The 27,742-nt window shown below is 45.9% G+C and overlaps 1 protein-coding gene across 3 annotated transcripts in view; it reads left to right on the top strand.

The window, feature by feature from the left end:
* The window catches only part of FLNB (filamin B), a 72,008-nt gene that overhangs the window by 3,489 nt on the left and 40,777 nt on the right, over positions 1-27,742 (top strand). For all 3 annotated transcript variants that reach the window (XM_048315259.1, XM_048315260.1, XM_048315261.1), the window contains exons 2-6: positions 20,562-20,810; positions 21,832-21,929; positions 22,814-22,961; positions 26,079-26,197; positions 26,931-27,008. In XM_048315259.1, coding sequence (XP_048171216.1) covers positions 20,562-20,810; positions 21,832-21,929; positions 22,814-22,961; positions 26,079-26,197; positions 26,931-27,008 — 692 coding nt within the window. The remainder of the gene's footprint in view (positions 1-20,561; positions 20,811-21,831; positions 21,930-22,813; positions 22,962-26,078; positions 26,198-26,930; positions 27,009-27,742) is intronic.

The raw sequence follows: 27,742 nt of genomic DNA, 5'->3' as shown, positions 1-27,742 counted from the left end.
AAACAGAGGAGTTGGGTGGCTGAATGGTTTTGGGGTGAGACCTGGCAAATGGTTTTGGAGTGAGACCTGCCAAGTTGCACCCAAGCTTGCAGCCAGCAGGTCCTAGTTGCATACTCTGATGCTGCTCCATGCCCGTTTGGCAATGTTCTCACGGCCACTGCTCACCCAGCAGCCTCGTGTCACTGGTAGAGGCAGGATGGGTGCCAAGCTGCCTTGTTGGGTAAAACTTCAGTCTTAGGCTGCTACAGTCAGATTGAGCAAGCTGAAAAATGTGGTTTCTCTGCCAGGTTGCACTTTCACCAGGTAAGTGAGCTGACCTGGCTTGCCTCACAGCAGCAGGATGTCAAGTGGCAGTGCAAGTAAATGGATGGGCAGTGGCACATCTGCTGCTGTGGCAGTAGGATCCGATGCTGGCCTTGGCTACAGTTGTGTGATTTGTTTACAGGTTTGTCTTTGTGGTGGTCCTGTGCCCTGCTGCAGTGCTTGCAGGGAGTTAAGCTATCCCAGGAAGGAGATGGGTGAGGAGAGGATGGTGTTATAATCATGGTCTGTTGGTACTTGCCTCATGGAGAGTTTGGTGGTCTTGGCATATCCCAGCTGCAGGAGTACTGACCAATCCTAACCTGTGTATTGGGTGCGGTTTTGGTTAATAACCAAGTACTTGATGCACACACTGTGGCCTGTAGGGTGCTAAAGGTGAAAGTATCTTGACTTATGAGTCTGAGGACCTTAAAGAAATCTTATTTTAGGAAAGTAGTTGAAACCCAGCTTTCTTCCCTAGGCTGTTGATACACTTAAGACTGACAAAGTAAACCGTACATTTCTAGAGGGAAAACTAGTCTCTTGTAAAACAGTAAATGTGTTGTCCTGTAACACTTAGAGCTAGGTGCTTGAAAACTGAAAAAAGAAAATGTGTTTTCAGCCTGTGTACGTTTAAGGGTTCTTCTGTCTCACTCAATGTTCTATTAACACATCATAAGGAGGTAGTCAAAATACACTTGCATTTTGTCTGCCACTTATGTGTGACTTCCCTGGAGGCTGTTTTCTGGAAAATATCCAGTGTGTCTTGGAAGCAGATTTCTGCTTCTTGGAAATATGACACTTAATCCTTCCCCTTGAAAATAATTTTTGATAGACTGGCAGTGGACCTCTCTGCTGGAGGTGGCTTCAGCTTTGGAGGGTGCTTGGTCTCCTCAGGACCTTCTGTTTCAGTAGTTGGACTGCTGGTCTAATGAAAAAGTGCCTTTGCCTGAACTATGAGTTCCAAGTTACAGGAAACTTTAAGGTAGCTTACACAGACTGTTCTTGCATTCTTTTACATATGAGCGGAAACTTGTAAAGTGATCAAACTTTGGTAAAATTACTTGGGGCCAGTTAGACTAATGTGCTAAACAGCTTTTTCATTTAAGGCACTGGAGGCTATGCCAGCTATTCAAGATGGACTGAAATCTTAACTGCTCCATATTCTAATGCCATGTCCTGTATTGACTTACATGGGGATGTTTAAACGGATTAGGATAACTCTTTTCTAGCCTACAACTGTAATCTAAGAATGTGGTTAGCCTTGTGTGTGGTCATGCTGCTATGTTGCCAGCATTGTTCTGTGTCTGCTCCAAGCAATGGGAAGTAAAACAATGGTCTCTGAATCCCCCAGGCCTGCAGAGGAATTCTGTTTTCTCTCTTTCTCTCAGAAACAGACTTCGATGAGCAGCTAGTTCGGGCCCTGAACAAGGGTCTGCTAAGTTTAGGCTGCTAATGCATGTTTAGCAAGCGCACAGAGTGAAAGTGTGTTGCAGGTGATGCTGAAGTGAACAAACCTCTGCTGTACTGTGACATTTGCCAGGTCCTGCCACCAGCATCAGGTGGCCCTGTCTTCCTTTACTGTCTGGCATGATAGTGAGCTCATGAACATGGCACTTAACTTGTAAGTCATCACAGTGAAAAAGACACAGAGCTCAGTGCCCTGGTGTTTGGCTCTGTCTGGTGTGGTACCAGTGTGCCTGAAGAGCCTGTGACAGTGGCTCTTGCTTACAAAGCATTGACCCTGACTCTGGCTGTTGGTGAGGTAGCCAGGCTTTCTGTAGACAAACTGTAGGGGTTTTCTTGCTTTTTGTGTGTCCTCTGATAGTACTGTGAGTCATGTCCTAGAGTACCCACCCACGGGGAGAAGAGTGCACCACAGTAATGATGGGTGCACATGGTGGGTAGCTGCAATCAACTTGGATGTGGCAAGAAAAAACGGAATCAGATATACCAAGTGTGTCTCTTCCAGAGGAAGGAAATGCTGTGTAGCTGAATGTTAACTGTTGCAGGAAGAATCCAACCCAAAATAAATGTAGAAAAGACTAAGGGAAGGCACTACCTACCCTTGCAAGTAGATCTGAGCAGTCTGCTACAGCCTTCACTATATGGCACTGCTTAGCTTGTTGTGGGCTGAATTCCTGCTAATGGTCAAGGAGTGGTGGTGGTGGAACAGTATCTTTACATTGTGTTTGGAGGAATAAGAGTAGCAGTTTCATGAAAATATTGTGCCTGTGAAACTTGTGCTAGCTGCTTCTGTATCTTTTCTTGATTGCTGTAGTTGTCTGTCTGTGTGTGTGGTAAAAGTGGATACTCACCCACCCTCTTGCAACCACCCACCGGGTGGGGTTGCTAGAGCTACCCCTGCTCTTCCTGGGTACTTGACCTCGGGTTCAGAGTTGAGTCAACTGAGATCTGAGGTTCTGTGCAATGGGCTAAGCAAGCTCTGCCTGTTTATTTGGATTTGTGCAATGAAACTCTAGTGAGTTTTTCCCCCTAGGTACTGCTTCTGGGGACTTGGCACAGATTTTCTTTCCCCACAAGGCAAAAGTTTGTGTAGTTGCACTCCTGCCTGTTTGTGTTCCTCCTGAGGAAGAGCTAGTGCTCTGTAATCTAGTAGGGAGGACTTTCTTCTAGGTCATCATTAGGAGATAAATCCCAGTTCTGTACTCAAAAGCCCTCTAGTAAGTGTATGCTGTATCTCAACCAGATGGTTCTCTGGGCTCTGATGTGGTCTCTAACCTGTCTGTGAGCCTCCCTTGGCTCTGTCCCTCCTACAACTAACCTTGAATTTTGAAAATGCCTACATAATATCTGGTACATCACAGTGAGGATTGGATCTGCTGTGGTGGGCTTTGGGTTCACCTAATGGATTGCAATTCCTTGTGTAAGCACTATTCTGCTGTCAGCAATTGAAGTCTAGCATCCATAGTGTATACATAGATGTACGCAATGTCTAGTTTCTACTGTGCTTGTACATGGCAACTGGGATACAACCACTGCAAGAATAAACTGGATTTTTTGTGTTAGTGAAAACAAGCTAGGCCTCTTCAAACAGCAGCCAAATGAAGCTTTGCCCAAGTTCCTGGGGAAGCAAGGGTTGCCTGGCACATCCTCCTTTGTGGTAAGACAGAAGACACTGCCCTGGGCTGCCTGGGAGTGGGCAGAGGGTGGAGCAGCTGAATCCTGTCTCCCCTGGTGTGATGGGTTGAAGTTGTTTGGGCCTCCTGCTGATACTGCCCTTGAAAGACAGCAGCCATGTCCCTCTAAAGTGTCTGAGTGGCCACACAAGCAGCTGCACTGTCTGGTTACTAGTGGGATGTTTCCTCTGAGGTGACGGTCCTCTGCTTTTCCTTACAACCTGTAGAAGTAGACAACTCATCTAATGGGAAGGAATCAATAAATACAGAAGCAGTCTCTTACTTTAAAGCATAAATTCAGCAGATACTTCAGAATTAATTTCTCTGGGTCACTGAAATGTAGCAAGTTTTACTGATCAGGCTGGTGAGTTGATAGTGGCAGAGCTTTGACCATCCAGGCCGGAGCCTTTCTTACAAAGGGGCAAGCTGTTTTCTTCTAACAGCAGCAGCAGGTTGCATGAACTCTCCTGCCAGCGTTACCCAGTAACAGCACAAAAATTACTGTGGGCTGCAATGACATCATGGGCTGTGGCTCCTTCTCCCTTGCTTCAGGCCATGCTGTAATTCATGACGCATTTATTTGTCAGAGCATTGAATTACTCTGGCATGAGCTGGCCAGGCTTCGTGGCAGCACAGTTCCCAAATGATGGGTCCTCTTAAGGGCGAGGTGGGCACAGACTGCCACGCTGGCACACAGTCTGCCTGCTGAGAGGGGCAAATTGGGCAATGGCTGTCACAGCAGCACGTCCCAGTGTTGTATTGCTGTGTGTGGTTCTGGCATGGTGTGGGTGCTGTGCTGAGCAGAGTCTGTCAGCTGCCCTCTGCTCTCCCCATGCTGCTGGGGTGGCTCTTGCTGCCTCCTGCTTGTCTGGGTGGGGTGCAGGTGTTTGTGACACTGGCCACAGCCCTCTGCATGGCTGCTCTGCTGCAGAGCAGGAGCTGAAGGCACTGGAGGCAACTGCTAGCCCACAGCTGGTGTGCTTCCACACACTTTTTGTGCTGAAATCTGGGGGTTCAGCTTTTTGTACTGAAACCTGTGTGATGTGCTCTGGGCTGAGCTATTACATGGTGCTCTGAAATGCCAACTCCTATCCTTTGCATTGGTGCTGTGAGCATGTCTGGGCCTGGGGCCTGCCCCAGCCTGACCTGGGAGTAGGAAGCTGGTGGCTGCTCTCCTCTGCAGCTCACAGCCCACGGCAGTTTTGGGCTACCCTGTGTGCTTGTGGCTGCCTACTGGTTTTGATTTGTCTGTGGCCTCTCTTGTAAGGAGACAATGTATTCTGTATTTGTGAGCCTATATTAAAGGGCACTGTCGTGGTTGGTGGGCCCAAAATGAGCAACTGGTGAGCTGTGCTGTGTACTCGTCTGCTCTGGGGCCCCGCAGCACAAGGCACAGCGTACAGAGCTGTGCTGAGCAAACACCCATGATATGTGCATTTGAAGGTTATTCAAACACAGAAAAGGAAATACTGTTCCCCTCGGCTAGATGCTAACTTGCTCTATCTGTGTTTCCTTTAATTGGTGTAATTAACTGTTTTGCATTCCCTTTTCTCTCAACAACCTTGCAGTAATAGGTACAGCAGTTTTAGTGGACTTTCCGTAGGCAAATACTGGCAAGCCAGGTCTTAGAACTAGTTTAAGTCTCAATGCTAAAACACTGATGAGTACATCTTGGAGGTGAGCTTTACCTTTTTGCAGATCTTCCCTTTGTTATAAGGTGAGTGATAGGAGCAGGTTTCCCTGGTCTCAGACTACAGGAGCAAAGAGCCTGGCCTGGGATGTATGTACAAGGTCCTGCATTTGTTTTTGATGCATCTTCCATGCTGGGAACTGGCAGGATAATAAATACACCTTGTATCTGTCATGGTGTGAGACGCAAATCTTGGATTTTTCTCTGCTTTTGATCCTTGCTACAGAACAGGAAATGCTGGCTTGCTAAACAGAATTGGTGTCTGTCATCTTGAATGGTGCAAGATATCACATGTTACCTCACCATCACAGCTAGACAGTGAATTTCTGTCGGGTTTTGCTGCAAGACTAGAAGTAATTCTGCTTGTTGGTCTCCCAAATAATCTGAAGTCTAGGCATCTTTAAGCCTCCTCCAGCGCCTGGATGTTCGTGAAGGGCTGCTGTTTGCTGGTGTCACTCTAGTTGCAGTGACTCTGAGCAGTTGTCACTTGCTCGGATATAGCTTGTTATCAAATTTCCTTGTGGGGGACAACTTGGTGTCTGAGCAGACTTAAAATACTGTTTGTGGGAAGACTTGGGATGTTAATAGTGTTGTTTCAGCTTTGTTCCGGCTGTTGATTACCAGTGTGGTTGCATGCAAATATCCTATAGCTCATGTAACCGCTAGAACAAGATCAATGATCTAATTAAAAGTCAAATAGAAACAGTTTTAGTTGTCTCTGGGGATTATTTCTTTTGGTAACTGTTTTAGACGTGTAGTAAAAATGCAGCTTTGAAGAAGTAGAAAAACTGGGCTGGTGACTGCCAGGAAAATTTGAGGTGACACTTGAAAGGGCAATGACTTCTGGTGCCACAGCCTGAGCTCACCAGTGCTGGCTGTCAGAAGTCAGGACAAAGACATGGAGGCTTTTAAACTGGGACCGCAGGACCCTCTATAGTGGTGTTGTCTTAATGCTCTCAGTACTTTGTGATTATGTATTCCTGTGCTATTTAGTGCTGACTGATGAAGCTCAATGCTCTTAACAGAGGATGCAGCATGTGGGCTGGACACCTGAACAACAACATCAAATGTGGGTGGCCAGAGGGAGGAGGGTAACTTGCCATAGCCCAATACAGCTGCTTTGGAGAAGACCCCAGCTGGCAGAGGTTGCTGCATGTTGATAAACCAGCTCCTGTACTAATAGTACTTCTCTGGCCTAACCTGAGTGCTGAGCAGGAGCAGGGATTGCCAGCTCAGTCAAGGTGCCAAAGACCAAGCGAGTTGTCTGCTTGGTGGGAGGCTGCAAAGTCAGGTGACCCAGGAGTGCCTGCAGATCCCCAAGCTGCCATGTGCCCTGGTACTCCCCAGAGCCATGCGGAAGCAGGTGCAGCTCCCAGGTGGTCAGTTATGTTTTTTGCATCCAAAAAGAGCCTGAGATAGTCTTCTAGTGGTCCAGCTTCTCTCCAAAAACATGAGTGAAGAAACCCTGATTGCATTCAGCTCATAGCCACTGTACAGCAGTGGGAGTACACCGGGACTGCCCTTGGTGCTGTCACACCGGATGATCCGTGGCTGCTCAGTGAGCATTGCTGAGCGTGCTAATGACTTGCAGACATCTGCAGTTATAGGGATAGAAGCATGCGCAATGCCCTGGACGAGGTTATTGCAAAGACCTTGCCCCAGAGAATTAACTGCATTGCCACTGGGATTCTCACTGGAGTATATCCCAATGTACTGCTTTCTAGAAGAAAGCAGTTTGGAGCTACTCTGCAAGGCTTATCTCATGGAGGAGGTTTGCTTTGCTGTGAAAGCACCAGGAGCAGCAGACTTGAGTGAGGAACTGCTAGTTCAGGCCCTGTAAATGGTGGAGATGTCAGCGATTTCCTGGGTGGAAAGCTCTGCTGAATGACTCTTGACTCAGAGTGAAGCCCTCTGAAGTTAGTGGCATAAAACCCTACTTAAACAAAGCTACTTCAAATTTTGCTGTGCTTTTGTAGCTTAGCTCTGAGTTCAGTGTTTGAGTAAAGAAGTATTTCTTCTGATATAGATAAATAACTGAAGAAAACTATGTCCCTTTGAAATGTTTTAATTGCAAAAAAGAAGAAATGAACTGCTTCACACATAGTGCTGCAGCTATTGGTTGAAAGCACTGCCTAAGGCAGAGGAAGCTCAATATTTTAATTAACCAGCTTGATTACTTAAACACAGGCTTTAACAAGCTGCAGAATACTTCTTACTTTATCTGTAAGAAAAGTAACTCAAACTTCTGGAGCAGTACCTGGTTAGCAAGAGTATCCAAGCTCAAATGTAGAAGCTGAAAGAAGCAGCCCAGACTTCCTCTGGGAAGTAAGATAAACACCTGTGGGGCTCTTGTTGTGTCTGGATGGAGGTAATAGTATGCCAGTAAACATTTTTCACAGTGAAATGGAGGAATTGCTAACAAGTGGCATTGTCTAACACTGCACCAAACCTGATAGGTAACTGAAAGAGGTATGGGAGATCAGACAGAGCAGCATAGCTTGTGAAGTTGCTGCAACTATTCCAGCTCTAGAAAAATTGCCCCTAGAGCCAGTGCTCTCTATTTTTAGTGTTGTGTTAAAAATGTGAAATACAATAGGCTTGCAAATGTGAACAATGTGAGACTACAGATTAAAAATGGGATCTTGCAGCTGGGGGATGATTTGGGTAATTGCCTGCACCCTTCTTGGTCAGCATGTGTGTGGTGAAGTGCTGTCCCTGAAGACTAGGAAGAGATCTGCAAGCTTATGAAGTTTGGAAAGGCTTGTGTGAAGCCTTTAGTTGGAGAACTTAAAAGTCCAGCCTCTGGAGAGTAAAGGTAGTATCCCTTTGAGCACTGGCTAGTTTGGAAACTCTGTTAGCAGCCAGAACCTGTTACGGCTGAGCAGCTCCTGACAAAGTTGGATTAGGCTAATGGTGTCAAATGAGCAGAGCTGCCTCTGCCGCTTTCTAGGAGAGTGGGAGGATGGCCCCTGAGCAGAGCCCTGGTGTGGCATAGGACCCACAGGGCAGGAGAGTAGCTCTGGGGCTGGCCAGCCCATGGCAGCTAGGGTGAGATGGGACTTGGACTACTCAGGGCCATGCAGAACTCACACATTTGAAGCAAAGCTTTGCTGTGCAGGGAATGAATTTGAGTGGGAGGCAGGGGTATGTGGTCTGCATGAGCGGGTGTCGCACAGCTGGGGCTAATGTGTGCTCAAGCTGTACCATTAATCCCAGATGGTCCTCTTTAAGGTGCTTGGAGACCACCCGTGCAGACTGTGCCTCTGCAGATTCACCACCGTGTTCCCACTCATGAAAGCTCCTCTCAAAAGAGGTCTGTCTGATAGTGGCTGCCACAGTTGGATGAATTACCTGGGCCTCAAGCCAAGCGTCTATTCCTTATGTTAGCGGCTTGTAGCTGAAACCGTATAAACACAGCGCTGTCCTGTGTGGGATGTTAAACACACAGGGCTCAAATCGACACGGTGCAGGAGAGAGCTGTGTGTAATGTGCAGATGGAAGCGTGTTTACGGCTGCGTTGCACAAGCATACAAAAATGCGTTCAAACCTCTTTCTTTCCCCAGAAAGAGGGGAGAGCATTTTTCCTTCAAGATGCAGCTGCACAACACTAAATATTTTTTTATTTAAGAATTGGTGTTCCAAGAAGACAGTGACCCCATTCGTTCTTGGAGAGGGGTATTCGTGGTTTCCAGTGGAAGGGGAGGATAGATGTCTGTGTGTGAAAGCTCATGGGGAATTTAGTCTAGCTGGCTTACACACAGAAGCTTGAAGACACCTTCATAATGGTCATGGAAAAGCAGCAGTGCCTTCCAGGCCATGCATGTGTTTGTAGTGATTGTGTCCTGCTCATCCTCGCTTGGTGTGCAGCTGCAGAAAGCAGGCTGGCTGTGTGTCACCCCCTCCTGATGGACACTCGCATGGCAGTGTAGTGGTGATGGCTGGAGCTTGAAGACAGGATGGTGGCTCATTTTGGATGTTTCACATCATCACAGCAGTGCTGAAGGGCAGTGGCCTGGTGAGACAGTTCTGGTGTTGGGGTGTGTGGGTGTCGGGCTACTTCTGGTGCTGTGTGTTTGTGTTGAGTGAATACTATGTCTGAATGTCAAAATGAAATTATGAAATTCAGATTTGGAGGGTATCTTCAAAGTGCCTGTTCCTATATGCACTGGGGGTATAATTGCACTTGTCGTAGTTTAAGCTCAGCCAGCAACTCAGCCCCACACAGCCAATCACTCACTTCCCTGCAGTGGGATGGGGAAGAGAAATGGAAGAGTAAAAGTAGGAAAACTCATGTGTTGAGATGAAGACAGTTTAATAAGCAAAGCAAAATAAGGCATTTATTCACCACTTCCTATGGGCAGGAAGGTGTTCAGCTATCCATCACATGTAATGGTTACTGGGGAAGACAGGTGACATCACTGCAAATGTTCCCCCCCTTCCTTCTTCTGGTTTCGTGCTGAGTGTGACACCATACGGTGTAGGATATCTCTTGAGTCACTGGGGGTCTGCTGTCCCCTCCCAATTTCTTGTGCATCTCCAGCCAAATCGCTGGTGGGATGAGAGACAGAAAATGCCTTGACTCAGTGTAAGCACTGCTCAGCAGTAACAAAAACATCCTTGTGTTATCAATACGGTTTTCAGCACAAATCCAAAACCCAACCCCATTCCAGCTACTGTGAGGAAAATTCACTCTATCCCAGCCAAACTGAGCAGAGCATGTTAGAGTTTGATTACCTTTCCTGTTGCTTCTCAGGGAAATGGTTGGACAGAGATAGCTGACCTGCTGATACATTCTGGAATGGCTCTGTCACTAAGCTGCAGAGGGCTGCAGAGCATCTGTAACATGGTACCTGGGCTTATATGCTTCAAAACAAGCCTGCACAGAGCAGTGCTGTTAGGTGCTCAGAATCAGAGATGATCAGAACTGAGACAAACCACAAATCTTTTGCAAAACTAAAGGAACTGGCAGTGTACTTTCTGATGTGTTACTAACCCCCGACCACAAAATGTGCTCCAGTCCTCCATACTTTGGTGCTGCAGTATGAAGTGGAGATGGGTTGAGCTGTGCAGGGCTGCATGAATGGGGATTTCCTTTGAACAGCCCTGTGCACAGTGATTCACAGTCAGTGTAGCAACTCTGGTTTCAAATGGAAAAATTGAATCTTGGTGTATGTTGTGGCCAAGGATTTCCCCAAACAGTAATCACTTCTGATAATTTCTAATGTGTTGGTTTTGGCTTCACAAAGTCCATCCCTTGCAGCTTTTGTGCCTGGCGTCCGCTGCTCAAAAGATGTTAGACAGCCCTATCTGAATAGGCTCATTTATCTCGGCAATATTTTACATGCTGTTTCATCTAACTATCTTGACCTACCCCCAGTGTGAGTAAACATGCTGTTAGTAGCACAGAGGTCACTCTGGTGTCTGGAAACCTCTGGATTATTCGTTCCTTCTTGGTCTTGCTGAGGCATCTTTTTTTTTGTACCCCTGTCTCTTGCAACTCTTTCATCTCCAATGCCTGAGGTGCCTGAGGGTGGACCTTCCTGTTGTCCCCTGCACTGAAGCTTGGTAGCGTTCCTTCAGTAATGTGAGATACAGCTCATCACTAATGGCTTGTCACCTAATGTTTCTGCCCAGTCCCGGGAGGTCTTTGCAAGAACTAGACAGGTTTTGGACCTTGATGAGACCTGGAGTAACCTGCAAGATTTAGGATTACCTTAATCCTACAGAGATGGTTACAGAACTCTTAGGCTTCAGAGACAATTTGTAGCTTTGTTGTATCACTTGCAGTATTCTGGCACTACAGCTGTTTTTTTCAGTTCAGCCTTTCTGATTGAGGCTTGGCATTCTAGTTGTGTGTGCACAAGGGGTGCTGTGATGAGGTGCTTTTTTTATTTGCACGTGTGAATGAAATGACCTTGAGTTGATCGGACTCCTAGAGATGTGTTTTGTGCAAGGTGTAGACAGTATTACATTGAACTAAAATTTTAATGGCTTGCTTAAACTGAAGCTCACTTCCTGTGAATTGGCTAGCGGTGTTGCTGACTCAGGTGTAGCTGTCTGCTCTGATGGGAAGGTGAAGCCTTCTGTGCCATGGCAGTAAATGTACTGACTCCTGGGGGGAGCACAGACCTGGTGTAGGATCATTCCTTTTTCACTTCTGTCTCGTGCCTGGAGGAGGAAGGTGTAGTTTGTGTTATGTCACTTGGCTTCAAAAGCTGAGCCAAGTGTTTCTCAGCAGAGTGTGGCAAAGGCAGGAGGATGCCTTCTTCCCCCTCCCTCCCTCATTTAATACAAATCCGATTCTGGCATGTTCACTCCCCACTTCAGGGACTTTCCTTCTCAAGTTATTCCTGGATGATTAATCAGCACTTGGGTGCCTTGTGGTGTGCTGTCCCCATGACTTCCTGGAGCTTCCCTCCACTTGCCTCTGAACCTGGGGCAGCTGGGGGTGAGTGTCTGTGTAGGTGCTATCCTGAAGCCCTTCTCTACAGCCCCATTCCATGCTGCCAGGTGCTGTCTGGGGGCTTTCCCAATCCACCTGCTGTCTGAAGTTGATAGGGTCGGTCTTGGCATGCTGCCAGCTCTGTTGTCCTGGAGAATGGGGGGCTGCTGAGTCGACTTGAGCCCATAGGGAGCAGAACTGTCCCATGCAGGCTTGGGCTCCCTTTGCACACTGAAGCATGAAGGGACTGCAGACCTTTTCCTGTTCTGCCACCCAGCTTCCCACTCACTCCTCCGTGGAAATGTGGATCTCTGCTATCGAAGGGGTTGAATGTCAACTGCTGGTTCGGTGCTGGTGCAGGATGCCTGCACTGTCTGTCCCTGGCATAGGCACGTGGGAGCCGCGGTGTCCCAGCCACTCCTGGGGCCGGCAGCAGCACCGAGGGGTGTTGGGATGAGCTCAGCAGCGGGGAATGTGCTTTGCTGGTGCAGGGGCCGTGCTCACAGGGCCCATTGTGGGGTGGTTTTGGCAGGGATGCCATGGCCAGCGTCGTGCCGCGGCAGGCCCGGAGTCTGCTGTGCCGCTGGCTGTGTGCGGGGCGGGAGCTGCAGGTGGGGCACGGGGGTTCCAGGAGTGGGAGAACCCCCTTGTGATGCCTCCTGTCCCCCGTCTGCCGCGTGCTCGGCCGCGCCAGTTCTCGAGGCGAGCCGGGGTTTTGGGGTCAGTGTGGCGCTGGCGCGCTGCCCCGCCAGGCTGGCGAGGGGCTCGCTGGCTGCGGACAAAGCAGCACTCATGGCAACTTGCTGCTCTAAAAAGGCTGAACATTCAGACGCCTTCCTTTCTTCCCCGCCCCAAAAGGATCTCAGATAATGGGCGCAGCATTCCTGTATGCGGTTCAGCTGGGTATCTGTGCTGCAGTCCTGCAGCTGTGCGTGGGGACCTGCTTGGCAGGCAGCAGCCGGGTCTGAAATAGCCACTGTGAATGGCAGCTCTCATTGTTCTGTATTGCACCCTTGCTCACTGCTGATCCCATCCCAGCAGTGTGCCGGCAGCGTGGAGCCCATCTGCTGCTCTCTGACAGTATTCACAGCAAGGGTTGGATGTTCACCAACACCTGCCTGTGGCTCGTCCTGGACATAAGACTAACATGTTTACTTTCTCATATCTTGACTTGGGATGTGGCACTTAAGGCAGAAGAAACCTAGGTGTGTTCAGACTGAAAGTATTAAGGAATTTGTTAATAAACCACCCACAGTTTGACTCCCTCCCCCGCCCCCCCCCCCCCCCCCCCCCCCTTAACAATTCCTAATTTTGAAATTCTTGACTTCTCCTTCAAGCCCTGTTGGATTATTTCAGTTTCTCTTGGAGAAGCTGGGTTGGTTGCTATTGCTGTTATACTGCTGGCTTGAACTTGCTTTGTGTTATGCCTTTTTCTTCTGGATGTGAGACATGAGTGGTCTCTGGGTGCCTGTTAAGGGCAGAGCTATTTTAATCTGTATTTTGCTCCTGAGAGCTCCATTGGTTTGATTATTTTTATTCTTTACTGTATTAAAAGTCTGTGTGATATTTTTTTTCTTGCCAAACCTATGCTGAAAAGACTGGATTTGAACTTATTTTTTTCAGTTGCCAGTTCCATCTCATGAGATCCTTTCTAGAGGCCCGACATGCACTAATAGACAGTACAGGGTGATGGATGCAACAGTGGCCTGAAGTTCTCTGACATGATTGGTTTCAAATCCAGTTAAAGTAAACACTATTTTAATAGTTTAAAACCCTCTGAAGTGTAATGTTTAATATCTCAAATCTGAAGATTTGTATCACAGAGGAATCTTACTCTTTTTTTTTTTTTTTTTTGTAAACAGTCACCCTGGTAAGCTTAGAAGAAAATGGTTTCTGTCCCTTACAAAAAAATAAAACTCCATATTCTTTTCCATCCTCCTGTCCATGCCCAGATCAGCACCCAGTTACTGTTCTTACAACCCTCCAGTGAAGAGTCATTCCTCCTCTGGGAAACCTACCTTGTAAAAAGCTTAGTGGATCTCTGAGTGTACATGGTGTATCACTTAGGCTTCCTGAAGATACACTTCCTCAGGTGATGAGCTCCCTGAGGCTCGTCAGTGAAGCTGAGGAGTGGCTGTGTCTTGGCAGGGTGTGGGAGCTCAGCTGGGAGCCAGTGAGCTGAAAGCTCAGGGATGCTCGGGTAAGCTGGATGCTGAGGAACAGCTGTCCTAGGGGTCACAGCACCTCCTGCAAACACTGCTGAGAAGCAGAGATGCAATGGACTGCAGCATGTCACTGTTGGAAGCTGGCAGGTCACAACCAGGTATCCCCAAAACCAGCTTGAGTTCAACCAGCTCTGTGCCATAGGCACAGCCTATGCTTCCGTGGGGTGAGCTGCTGCACGTGGCAGGACACAAGTGATGTGCTGACCCTGAGGAGCTGGGATGTGGACCTGGGCTTAAGGGACACTGGAGGAAATGGTTGCAGTATGTTCTCAAAGCACAGAGGAACCCCTGTAATTGATTTAAAGACATATTATCCCTACAGAGGATGTTGCTAATGTCTTTAGCAGGCATGGTAAGCCTGTGAACACATACTGTATGCTTCAGGAAAGAATTTCCTTGGGCAGCTTGCTCAGCACCATCTCATCTGCATACTTCAGTTTGGCATGCAGCTCTGCTCAGTGTGGTGTTTTCTCTGTTCCAGAAGATTAAACCCTAATCATTGCTTAATTTTTCTGTCCCCCAGCTGCTATAGCTATTTAGCAATAGGTGAGAATAACTAGATGTGGGGAAATGCTCAGACACTTAAAGACACTAAGATCTACTAAATTCCTACAGTCTCTTCATAACTGATCCATAATTGAAATGAACTTTGTGTGTGCTATGCAAAATTCCTTCCATGTCCGGAAATAAGGAGTAAGGGCTGCTGGTGAGACTGTGTTTTATATTGAGAACCATGGATTTGGGTTCTCCCTCCATATAATGCATAGAACAAAAGTTTAAATATGGAAGACATAAAAATATGAAGAAGATGACCACTTTTTAGAGAAGGTGGATGCAAAGATCAGTGCTGGTTGTGCTTTAACTTCTCTGTGTGAAAATCATCAGCAAAGCTTCTGAGATGGCTTTGTGAGATAGTGAACAAGCTGTATTGACTGCAGCCTAAGCTGTGAAACTATTTAAAAAAAAATAAAATTTACTACTCAAAAGCTGCTTTTTCAGTCCTTCATTTGTTTTTGCAATGCTTCCACAGTCTGTATGACTAGCTCGGTTTAGTAAGGAAGCTGTCTGTTTCAGTGGCTTATCTTGTTTCCTCTAATTGTCCAACAGAGAATGACTTGCAGCCCTGCTGTAGGGCAGAGTTTAAGGAACATTGCCACAGTTTGGGTAGTACTTATACTTAATCTGAATGCAGAGTAGACTTGCATATGAGCAAATGATACTAGTCACAAACTTGTTTATAATGCTTTTTTGTTTATTTGCTTTTTTTAAAATTGTAGAATTGTAGACCTAATAAAGGTCATGTAGTTCAAGCCCTGTGTTCTGAATAGAATTTAGGGATTTCTACTGGAGTAGATAAATGTGCAAGCTTCAAGCCAGTGCCAGGTTTCAGTTCTGGCACTGGCTCCTGGGGCAGCTATAAGGACAAATGCAGACGACCAAGCATTGGCAGTTTTCCACTTGGTAGGTTGGGTAGTTTTTTGTGGCCCCAGCCATAAAAATGACACGCATTTGTCTCAAAATGGTCACACTGTTGGCTCAGACTAGTCACATTGCTAGCTGAAGCCCTGGTACTTTACCATCTTTCTTTTTCCTTTGAGGAGTGTGATTTTAGCAGTCCAAGTGTAACATATCGTATTAATATTTAGTATAGAGCAACAATTATAAATCGGTTTGAGCAGTTGAAACTTGGTTGCTTTTCAAGAGTGAGACTGGTGGTATGTACTGTTGGCCTATGGAATTGCCATAATCCATTTTTTGGGCTGGTTGCCATGTAGTTAATAGGATAATAAAAGTGGAAGAATTACAATCTAGACTCAGAGGTGTGATGGGGGAAGCAAATGAGCTCTGGTTCAGTCTGTTTTCCTCTTCACCCTACCAGGCAGCCACTTAATAGCTGACTAAGAAGCAGGATACTTCTACATAAAACTTAATGTTGTAGGCTATATATAGGCGCTTGTTTTTGGTTTGGTTTTTTTTGAGGAAAGTGCTTGGTTGTTCAATACTGTTGTTGATTCTGCAGAACAGCTTAAGTCTGGCTGGCAGGTTTTCCCCAGTAGTCAGCATGTAGGCCATGTTGAGATGCACCCTGACAGCAGGACCTCAGCAGTGGGCTGACAGCAACCCTTCCCTGCAGATGGCTCCTGCCTGCAGCTGAACAGGACTGCATCTTGCTGATGGTTGCTGCTATTTTGTTGATGTTATATTGTCATTGGGTACTTCTAGAGGAGGAAAGCAAGTTGGAGCTGGAGAGTTGAAGTTAAAATGCATGTTGAACAGTGTAGGTGGGAATGAAGGTTTGTGTTAAATCTGGACTTGATTGTTTCTGCATTTTTTTGTGTCTTGCTGGTTCAGGACAGCATGTCTAGCCATGAGAACTTGCAGACTGTCTGAAAGTGGTCATCTTAGAGCATTCAAAATTTTGGAGTCCACAGCAAGAATGTCAGGAGGACTTGCATATCATACCCACAAAATTCTTAGTTCTGATAATAACTTAAAAAACCCCAAACCCACCAAAAACAGTGCAAAAACCCCCTTTCCAAACCCTTCATCCATTGGCTCTTCTAGATGGCATCTCTAAAGTTGTCTGTTTACAGTTGAGCTTGAAGTCCTCCCAAGTACTAGTGTGAGGCAAGATGGAGGTCCTGTGGCATGGATTCCTGCTTCATGCCTGGGCTTCCCGTAAAAATGTGCCCTTTGAAGGTAGAAGTCCAGTGGCTGTCAGCAGGTATGAGTCAGCTGTGCAGGGACTTTGATCTCCAAAGCACACGTCTCCTACCGGGAACCAGGAAACATTGCTCTCTGACACACCTGTAAGTGCATCTTGCAGATGTTAACATAAGCACTGTGACATGAATAAAGCAAATTATGCAGATGACCATACTTTCTCCAAGAAAGGTTACATTAAAGCTGTCTACAATGATGCTATAAAAAGTTGGTTCAGCCCTGCTAAATGATCTTGGCAGATGAGATCCAACAGCTCACTTCCTCCAAGCCACAGGAAGGCAGGGACCCGTGACTGTCCCCTGCATGGAGAGGGGTCCTTTGATCTGTGGAAACATGGCTGGTGCTATGCAGTAAACATGCTCTCACAGCTGAAAGCAGGCAATTTGCTCCTGTCCACCTAACTCATTGAAGCTGAAAGCCAAATGCAACTGGGAGTTGTGGAGGTGAATTGTGAAGGGGCTGGGCTGTTGCCATTCAGAAACACTGACCACAACTGTGCATCTCTATGTTGTCATTTTACTATGAACTCCAGTGGAGTAATTGAGAAACATGACTTTGAAGACTCTGTATTGTTTGTGTGAGTAATAAGTATGCCTAAAAGTAATTTTTGTAGTAGGAAAGCAGTGGTGGAAGTCTGCTGTTTATGTAATCCATTTTCCAGCTTGAGATGGCCAGAAAATGTCTTGAAGCAGATCAGGGAATGGAGGGAATTCAGTGGAAAGCCAGCTGAGCTGGGGTACAAGCAGTGCCTGCAGTAATGATTATTGGTTCTTAAGGGTCATTGGAATATATTATTTTTTCCACTATCCCAACACCTTGGCACTATTACACTGACAGTGTGCACTCAGAGCTGGTGGGGGATTCTTGCAAATTTGGTTGTACTAAGAGTGTTCTCAGGGTCAGCTCTGTGCTCCCTGTAAAGAACCTGTGAGTGGATGTGCGTCTTCCCAGTTGCCACTTTCATCTTAAAGCCCAAGAGACCTTGAGGAGAATCCACTGAATATTTTTAGTCAGTTAATGAAAAAGGCAGCACTAAAGCAGAGGCTCTTCTGGAGAGGCTGAGTGCCCAGGTGGTGCTGAGCTTTACAGCAGTGCATGGAAGCTAAGCCTGCTGTGAGCTGGACTTTGGTTTTCTCCTGAACATTGGAGGGTTCTTTTATATAGTGATAGAGATTGTGAGCCAGTGCTGGAAGTGGGGTGCCTGCGAAAAGAGCATGCGGGCAGCTCTGCTGGCTGCCGATAAGGTCTCCTGTCCTGCCCAGGAGTTCTTCACCCTCCCTACTCCCCACCCCAAATGAAAGCAGACAAGCCCTCCTCCTTCTCTTGGAAAAAATTACATCATGAGATCCCTATGCCTGTCAGGAAGCTGGGAGGCTGTGAGAGCTTGCTAACTTGCTAACAAAGTGCAGTCGTGGCAATGGCACCAACCCCAGAGAGGAAGAGCTGTCCTGTTCCTGTGATGACCTTTTCCTGTCATAAGGGCAGCAGCCCTGTGCCCAGCCTCTCTGGATGAGGCTGATGAGATGGGATATTCTTGCTCTTTTTGTGAAGCCCTGTACAGCTGTTCTTCCCCAGGTCAAGGACCACAGGCCCGCTATGCCTTTGGAGAGGGCAATGGGGTGCTGGGGGAAGCTCTGAAGACACAGCTGGTTGCTGCAGTAACCACAGTGCAGCCACATATAGACATTATTTATGTGCTATAAATATAAAAGGAGCCATTCATTATCTCGAGTAATGTGTGCTTAGCATTGTACTCAAGGTGGTTCTGTCCTGCTGGCATTCCTCCCTGGAAATGCTGGACAGCCTTCTGAGATGAGGCTGTCATACTAAATCATTGTAGCATACTAAATCATCCCTGTGTCCCTCTAGTAAAAATGCCGACGTTGATATAAATCTGAAACTGAAGCTTGGAGGCATTTCTGGAGCAGAGATGGGCTGGCCATTGGTGTGCTCCAGCACCACTGTGTGACCTGGTGGTCATGCCATGGGGCAGGATGGAGGGGCTGCTGGCACAGGGGGCAGGTGGGTAGTGAGGATTTGCACTGACGGTTTGGTGTGAGGGAGCATCTTCACACCACTGACCAGTTTGCAGCTTGGCTGGAAAGAGGACTGAAACGGGTAACAGTAGGGCATGTTTAGTTGTTGCTAGGAGACCCACTGCTTACATGATGTAGACTTTTACCTTGGAACCTGTAATTAAAACCTAGTGGGGCTTAATCACCTCATAGCTATCTGTTCTATCTTGGACTGGATGTGCAATCAGCAGTGAACATTCGAGTGGCAGACATGTATCGTAATCCTGTAACATTGGTCAACACCAGTGTTAAAAAATCCCATACAAACCAGACGCTAACTATCCAGAAAGTCCGAATGCCATTCAAGGTCTGAAGTTACATTATTATCTGTTTAGGACATACTGCTCTATTGTGAAACCCTGTAAATATTAACCACTTTGCTTGAGCATTGCGTTAAAGGGAACACCCTGGTTGATACTGTTCTTGGTCACTATTCTGTATAATCACTTGTTTTGGAAGTCAGTAGATCTTTTTGCATTGATAAGATGGTGCTGGGTTGCTGCTGTGATCTCTGTAGCTGAAGAGGAGCAGGTAAGGCATGCCCAGTGGATGTTGGGCACAGGGAGGGTCACCTTGGAGGACTTTGCCTGTTAACACTGAATTTGAACTGGAGAGTGCAATCCAGTTACAGAACACTTTTACTTTGCTAGCTAGGACTCTGTAAGGTGCCTGTACAATAATTGTGGTGGCATGAAAGGGAGTTTATACAGCTGTAGTTGTCTTTACTCCAGTGTCTGCTGCAGGAGCTGGAGAGTACACAAAAGCTTCCAGGTCACTTGTAACTTCTGTTGTCTGAAGAGGGATTTCTCTAACAGTTTTCACTTGAGATGGAGGAAAGAACAGAAAAATGCTGTGCTGTAACATGCAGCTGTGAATAAGAGGAACTGTCAGGCTGAGAGCATCCTGAAACATTGTGGAAAAGCTCTGGTTTGGGTGGGCTTGAAAAAACTTGAACTGTTAGTGTAATACAACCTGAGTAACAACTACAAGCCCAACGGGAGGGAGGGCATTTAATCTGTGACTCATTAAAGCTAAAGCAACTTGCATGAGAATTTGCAAACCTGTAGCAGTCACTTCACAAGGCCAAATTGATGCACAACTGATGCATGCAGAAAAGCATCCTGCCCCTGCAGACGTTGCTTACGAAAATCTGATCTTGATACCCAGCAGCCTTAAACTTAGCTCCATAGTGTGTCTTAAAGCAGAACAGCAGCAGGGCCACTCTGATGATAAATTTTTCTTAAGCTGGAGAATGATATGGAAAAGCCAAAGCTGGCTCTTCTTTTCTATAACTCTGAATTTGTAGTGTGAAGGGATGACATCTTGTGTGATGGTGCAAAGAATCCTCCATGGACCTCCATTGCCCACTTCTCTGATTGTACACAGGTCTTGATATATCCAGACTAATTCCAAAGTCTGTATTTGCTTGTCTTCACTACATAGCAGCACTTTTTTTCCCCCTACCATTTTAAAGGCAAATTATTGATGTGTGTGGGAGACATGTTTCTGTATATAAATGCTGTTTCCTAAATAATGCTTTTAGCTATGCCCTGGAGTGTTTCATGCCTGTTGGGAGAACTCCATCACATGCTGTTTGGCCTTTTCATAAGATACAAATGCCATTACAAAATACCAGGTGGTACTTATCCAAATCAAAATACCAGAGACTTAAACTGCCAATTCTCCTAAGCTAAGATTGTAAAGCTGAAGGGCAAGTCACGCTCTTGGAGAGCACTGATCTCTCAATACAACGGGGGAGCACTGAGTCCTTTGACTCTTCTCTTTTCGTCCTGTCTAATGCACCCCTTGAGGAATGGTGTCTCTACCTGAGCAAATGCCTGCAGTGGCTTGGGTCAGTTTTCTTGTCCTTGATTATCTGTGCATGAGTGCAGGCACACTGTTTTAAAAACATACCTCTTTGCTTTAGAATGGCAAATAATCAGTTGTATGTCTTTTGTCTTCCAGATAGTAAAGCCATAGTTGATGGAAACCTGAAGTTGATCCTTGGCCTGATATGGACCCTTATCCTCCACTACTCCATTTCTATGCCAGTGTGGGAGGATGAAGGTGATGATGATGCGAAGAAGCAGACCCCTAAGCAGAGGCTGCTGGGCTGGATCCAGAACAAAATTCCGTACTTGCCAATCACAAACTTCAATCAGAACTGGCAGGATGGCAAAGCACTGGGTGCTCTTGTTGACAGCTGTGCTCCAGGTAAGTCCTTTGTTCTGATGCCCAGTGTTTTCCTTGCTTGTTGTCCTTGTGGCTGCTTTTCCTATGAGAGGAAGTTTTCACTACTGAGCTAGAGACTGGAATGAGGCTTTCAAGAAAACCAAAAAAGTCCAGAGACCAGCTGCAGGAAGCAGCAAGTTGTAAACTACTTGGCCCAGAGAAATTCTGGCCGGAAGCAGAATGTGTGATTGCATTTTGGGAGGCGCCACATCTAAACTTTGTATTGGGTGCAAGGGACAAAGGCACAAATGCTGGCTCCTACATGGAAGAAAGGATTGTTCCCACGGCAAGTGCCAACAGCCTTTCAACTTCAGGGTGCAGTGGGAGACTTCATGTGTTCTCCTGAAATAGGATTGCAGAGGCAGCACAGAGCAGCCAGAAGCTGCACAGTACCTGAAACTTCGGTGTTTAGCAAGTTGAGACTGAGCTGCTTAAGGCAAATAATTTGATGAAGTGTGAAAAAGGCAAAATTTCCTCACCACCTTATAAAACAGCCTTGCTAGTATGATTGCTGGTGCTCATCTAATGCAATCTGGGCTGCTGTGGCAAGCGGTTGAAATTTTCTTCACCAAATATGCTGCAGGAGGACCAGTGAAACATAAAGGATGGTAGATGTATCTGTGCTAAATTTATATTGGTATCTTGCACAAGTTACCCAGAGAGGTGGTAGATGTCCCATCTCTGGAAACATTCAAGGCCAGGTTACACAGGGCTCCTTGAAGATGTCACTGCTCATTGCGGGGCGGAGGGGCAGAGGGGGGTCAGTATAGATGACCTTAAAAGATTCCTTCCAGGCTAAACCATTCTCTGACTCTACACTGGTTGCTGTCTTAGAGGTGTTTCAGTGGTCAGCATATGCTTGTCTTGTTTTGGTTACTTCTGCAACACTCTTGAATGTCTTTCTGCAAAGCAGTGTAACACAAGGGAATGTGGAGTTTGTGCTTGGTTTCTTCAGCTAGGGAAGCACCTTGGCAGGTAACACATAACTGAAATGTGCTTGCAGGTTTGTGCCCTGACTGGGAGACCTGGGACCCGAAGAAGCCCGTGGACAATGCTCGGGAAGCCATGCAGCAGGCGGATGACTGGCTGGGTGTGCCGCAGGTACGGCCACCAAGACGTGGGCTGCCTGTGGGGAGCACAGTGGCCAGCTTTGGCCTTGTGGCTAGCTGGAGTTAAAATTGAGGAAAGCAGGTGAAGCTGCTTGGATGCTCTGAAAAGTTACAGTTAATTCATGTAGAGTTGCCTGAGAAAGGGTGCACTGTAGTGAAACACACTATTGCATTTCAGAGCTTGTAGGATTTTGTGTAGGTGTCTGCTGAAGACAGCTGCTGTTGCAGCGTGTAAGGTAGGAGGAAAGGGCTTATGTGGTGGTGCCTGATCTATTAGTCCATGGAGTGAGTATGTTTTGCTGCATTGAATTCCACAGAAGAAAAACTTACTGGCCTAGGAAATCACCTGTGATGATAATGTTCAAACAGAGAGTGATGTATTTACAAACTGGATTATTTTCATGCTGATAAAGTTGAACAGAATTCCAGAAGTCTCTGAAACAGCTTTTATTGTGGAAGCAGGAGAAGAGACTGGTCACAAGTTTTACTTTGCAAGCCTTGCAGTTCAGAGCTGTAGCATACAGGATTATGAATTACTAATTTTTTCAGTATCAATTATCCCCATGTCACTTTTCAAGGGGAACATGACGACTGTTGTCTTGCTTTGATACCATTACACTTGTTGCAGTCTCCTGAGAACCCCTAATAATCAAGGCATGAAAAGCCCCCCAGACTGCACTGGGACGATAATGAGCATCTTGATTTTGTTGCCTGAGATAATAAATGATGTTGTGTGTATCAAAGGGAAAATAAATGTAAGAAATCTCGTTAGCATGTGGGAGTTTTGAAATCTAAGTCTGTGTCATAGCTCTGTTTCTTTGTTGACATGCAGTAACCAAGCACTGGTACAATATACTTAATTGCACTGTCTTTCAGGTTATTACCCCTGAAGAAATTATCCACCCTGATGTAGATGAGCACTCTGTGATGACTTACCTGTCCCAGTTCCCCAAAGCCAAGCTGAAACCCGGAGCTCCTTTAAAACCCAAACTGAATCCAAAGAAAGCAAGGGCTTATGGCAGAGGTAAGGACTTGATGAGCTGAAGCTGCATGGAGCAGTAACTTCTCAGAAAGCTGGGTGGGGTTTTCTGCTTATGTTGAACTTCAGACCTACTGTAACTAACTGACTTCAAAGTTTCACTTGTATACTCTTGGTGTGGTGCCTGGTTTCAGAAATACATGGATATAGTCCAAAAGACACTCCTAGTTCTAACATGTAAATTCCCCAGTCTGAACCTGTTCTGCAAGCTGCCAGCCTCCCATCCACAGCTGGAAGAAGTAGCATGCTATGGGGCTAAAACAACCTTAGTGTGGAATTCAGGCCAGCAGTGTTGCTGCTGATGGGTGATGATCTAGCACCTTGTGAATGCTTCTTGTGATAAAGCACTCCTTAAAAGAGGACAAACCTCATCACCTCACTGTCTCTCTGAGCAGGCTCTCTGTAGAGACAATTTTCCATTTACTAGCTTTGATGTGTGTTACAGTGGGCTAATTCTAAAGAACTTAGTTGAATTGATTGGTAATGTTGAATACTTTGCACATGTACAAAGATAGGTTGGTAAGCCTTGAGATATTAAAAAGCCTTTGTTGGAAAGGCTGTGTTTGCTGATTGGAAGGACTTGTCCACAGATGTTTATGCAACTGTAGATCTACATAGGCATTCTTATTTTTAACTGACCTTTTAAATTGATAATTTCGTATGAGTATCGATGAGGTTCTATTCTAGACTGGTGCACAGTCACAACTGAGTAAGTAACAGATTTTTACCTCTAACATGTTTGATATGTTGGAAGGCATCTCTTCAGCATTACACTTGGCTCTCCATTCCATCTTTAATTTTTTTTTTTTTTTTTACATCTGGGGCTGCTGTTGGTCCTTCAAGATTTTTAGAATGAGTGAGTTTCAGAATTGGGTGTACGAGAGTGAAATGGAAAGAAACAAAACTTTCCATATTTTTTCCTGGCTTTTTTATTTGCTTGGGTTTTTTTAAACTTGATTTTTCCATTGAAACTTAACTAGTGGAATGAATGGACATGGACATTATTTGTGCACTTAGGAGCCGTTGCAACAGTCAGAATGGGTTTAGCACCTGTCCGGCTTGGGATTTATGTCCTTTGTTGGAGCCTTCCACAGCAAACCACAATACACAGACACATTTTTCAGGCCCCAAATGATTAGCCTGAAGACTGATTAGCCTGCCTCAATCTGTCAAGTCTGGCTTTAGTCATGTTTTTATTCATTCAGAAACTGGAATTACTTTGTTGTCTGCTTTAATGTGTGTGGTGCTCTGGAGCCATCGTAATGAAAACTACTTTAGAGTGAGTGGCTCTTCTTGAAAGATTGATGTTTTCCTGAAGTTAATTGCTAAAACAGAGTCACTAAATATACTAATTGATAATTCTGACTGCTAAGATATGTCAGAACTGGAAGGTGACTCCAGCAGCAAGGGGCTTTAGTCCTTGACTGAGCAGGGTCTTTTGTACGATTGAAAAACAGGTTTTCATGCTTCCAGAAAAAGATGACTGTCAAGTGTGAAGTGGGTCAGTCTTAGCTCTTTTTATTACCATTTTTCATGTAAGCTACTCATAACCTCCCAATGCGAGCCTTAGCTGTAGCACACCTCCCTGGACACCATGGGGGTTTGTGCTGGGGGGACAGCCACGTGTAGAGCCAGTGTGAAATGAGCCTGCAGAGGGGATGTACAGAGTTGTGCAGGTTGTCACTGGTGTGCTAGGAGTTCTCATTTAACCATCCAAAGCAGACCACGGGTAAGATAGTAAAATCTAGAAGATGAAGTGTAGGCTAATAAAGTGTTGTAACTAATGCTGTCCTGGCTGAAATTGTCTTCAGAGGAGGATGATCAATCCTACTTGTGCTTGCAGAAGGAGAGATACTTAACTTGAATACCATCTTCTAATGCTTGTGGGATGGACTGAAGAGATGCAGAGCAAATTCATAGCAGTTTCAGCTAGATGATAAGCTAGGGCTTAGTTTGAAAGAATGAATATGTCAATTGTTAACACCTTATCAGAATGCTCAGATTTCCTAGCAAAAACATGATCTTCCTTGCATTGCTCTCAAGTTACTGTTTTCTGAAGATAAACAAGTTCAGGAATTCTGTTGTTCGCAACCACTTCCTTTATAATCTATCAGACGTTGTGCTTTCCACTAATTGTGCTATGGAGCAGTAGTGCCCACGATTTTATGAATCAGCCAAGGACTAATTGCCTTGGATGGAAGGGTATATGTGTTTGGGCTAGTCTGGAATCAGCAACTTTGGGAAGTTCTTCCACCCACTCAGTCTGACACCACCATGACAGATGTCATGACCTGGAACTATGTACAGGGAGATGATGAAACCCTGCTGGTAAATGCGTGCTGTAGCAGGCCCTGTGCTGAGGAATAAGGAAACTGATTAAAAGTTAAGTGGAAACCACACCAAGTAGCAGGATTTTTATGGTTTTAAGATGTTCCTGCATGCTATTTGTACAGTGTTCATTCTGGCCAGGTAGTTTGAGCAGATTTTAAAGAATAGTAAATCTGAGCAGTATCTGTACTGCTGGGTTTTGAAAATGGAGTAAGATGGGACAGTATAGGTAAAAAAAGTCTTGCTTAAAGTAAGTCTTTTACCCTTGGCTCTAGGGTAATGCCTTCACCTAAAGGCTTCCCAGAATTTCTCTCCTGCGTCTCTAGTCACCCATCCTGTGATGCAGCACACTTCAAAATTCAGCTGTGTGAAGCAGAGCAGCTCCTAAAGAGCAGCTAATGCACGTATCCCACTTGCTGTCAGCATCAGCCCTGCACTCACCAGCAGTGGGGGTGACCCTCAGTACCTGTCAGGGTAACTTGCTTTCCCCTGAATCCAGATAGCAGCTGGATTCCTGACTTGGTCAGAGATTGTGAGATGGGTTGAGTGCTGATGATTCAACCATCTTTTAAAAATGCTTGTATTGTAAGAGAAGGCCTTATTGTGAGCATGATGCTCTGGGCAGAGGGTAAAGACTTGTCGTGCAGGAGTCTGGGAAAACTGATTCTGGTGGCTTGCATGGGAGAATGGGTTGGACAGCCTTTGGGTAACCTCCAAACTATCTTTCAGGTTTTGTGGCAGCAGCTAATGTGCCGTTCTGTATCTCTCTCACAGGGATTGAGCCTCATGGGAACATGGTGAAGCAGCCTGCCATCTTCACAGTGGACACTATCAGTGCTGGGCAGGGTGACTTGATGGTCTTCATAGAAGATCCAGAAGGAAACAGAGAGGAGGTATGTAAGTTAAGTGTCTTGTATGGAAAAGTAAAGTTGGTCTGAATGCATAGATTTTGCGGTAACCTTGATCTTTCACAAGTGAGTTCTTCACAAATAAGTAATTTAAAAAGAAATTGCAAAATACCGTTTATCTAAAGTGCAAGAAGCCTCAAGCTTTTCTTCATAATTGCCTTGAAAAAAAGTCACTATCTGCAGCTAAGCAACACAACTCTAGTGTCCAGTAGTTGCAGAGCTTTAGCTTGACTGGCCAAGTACACTCTGACCTGCTTTTAGATAACATACATCACTAAATCACTGTCTGCCTTTACTCATTCTGCAAGAATGGCTAAAGTAGCTATTTAGATGCCATGAATCATTTTGAGTTAAAATGCTGGTTTTAATGTTTATAGAAACTTCTCATCCAAGTGTTCCACTCGATCATGTTACAACATTCCAGAAAAATACAGCTGTACATTGGACTTACTGTCTCCTCAGTTTTGGCCTGCCTCAACAGAGCAATTAACAGCAAAGGAAAGGGCTGGGGTGGGGAGAAGGTGGCTTGCTTCCTCTCTTGCAAAGACAAAACCAATGGGGTATTTTTCCGTGTGAGAAGAGGGAATAGCAAGAATCCCTGCTCTCACAGCAACAAGTGTCTAACATTGCTGACTCTGGAAATTGTTTGTAGTATCAGAAAACAGTTTAGCTGGCGTGCGTAGGCACAGCTCGATGATGGATGTGTTTTCTCTCCTAGGCGAAGATAACGCCGTCCAGTGACAAAAACAAGACCTACTCGGTGCAGTATGTTCCAAGGGTTACTGGACCTCACAAGGTGCGTTGTGTGTCAATAACCAGTATTCTCTTGCTAGACACGCTGCTCTGCTGGTTGTTAATGTGAGCCCCTGAGGGCTCCCTGTTCACTGATGGGTAAGAGCCACCTCAGGCATCCTGAAGAAGAGTTAAATTGATGTGGCCTTAGTTCTCCATCTGGCTTTTGGGCTGCTCCCCTTGTCAATGGGGAAAGAAGTGTGTATTGGGAGAAAGTGCATTTGTGTTTGGGTATCTAGTGCTACAGGTGGCTCTCCTCTCACATGGGGCCACTTTGTCCAACTCACAAAGCCAGTCAGAGATGCAGATGAAAACAACAGGTTGTTTCTATAAGGTATCTCTTTGCTGATGGTACCGTACACTATAGGGGTTTTGCAGAGAAGGGTTCCCTCCCTTTGTCCCTGGATGCCCACAGAAGCAGGTTTATGATGGTGGATCCTATTGCTTTGACACTTTCCAGAGTGGCTGGTCCCCACAGCCAGCCTGAAATGATAAAATGCAACTTCTGCTGCCACCTTATTGCTTGATGAAGATCCACCTCGTATTGGCACGTCCTGATGTAAGCTTCCATGCTGGTGTGGCTGACTCTGTAATCAAGAGAACTTTAAGGAGGTGGCCAGCAGTTAGACTGCATGGATGTGATGAGGGTTGTGGGATGGATGGTCCCTCACCTTTGAGGGAAAGACTCTTTGTGTTAGGAATGGAGGTGCTTGGGCCTGCTCTTGGCTTTATGGTGGT

This window comes from Corvus hawaiiensis, chromosome 11, assembly GCF_020740725.1.
Source record: "Corvus hawaiiensis isolate bCorHaw1 chromosome 11, bCorHaw1.pri.cur, whole genome shotgun sequence".
NCBI lineage: Eukaryota > Metazoa > Chordata > Aves > Passeriformes > Corvidae > Corvus > Corvus hawaiiensis.
This window is presented reverse-complemented; position numbering and strand designations above follow the sequence as displayed.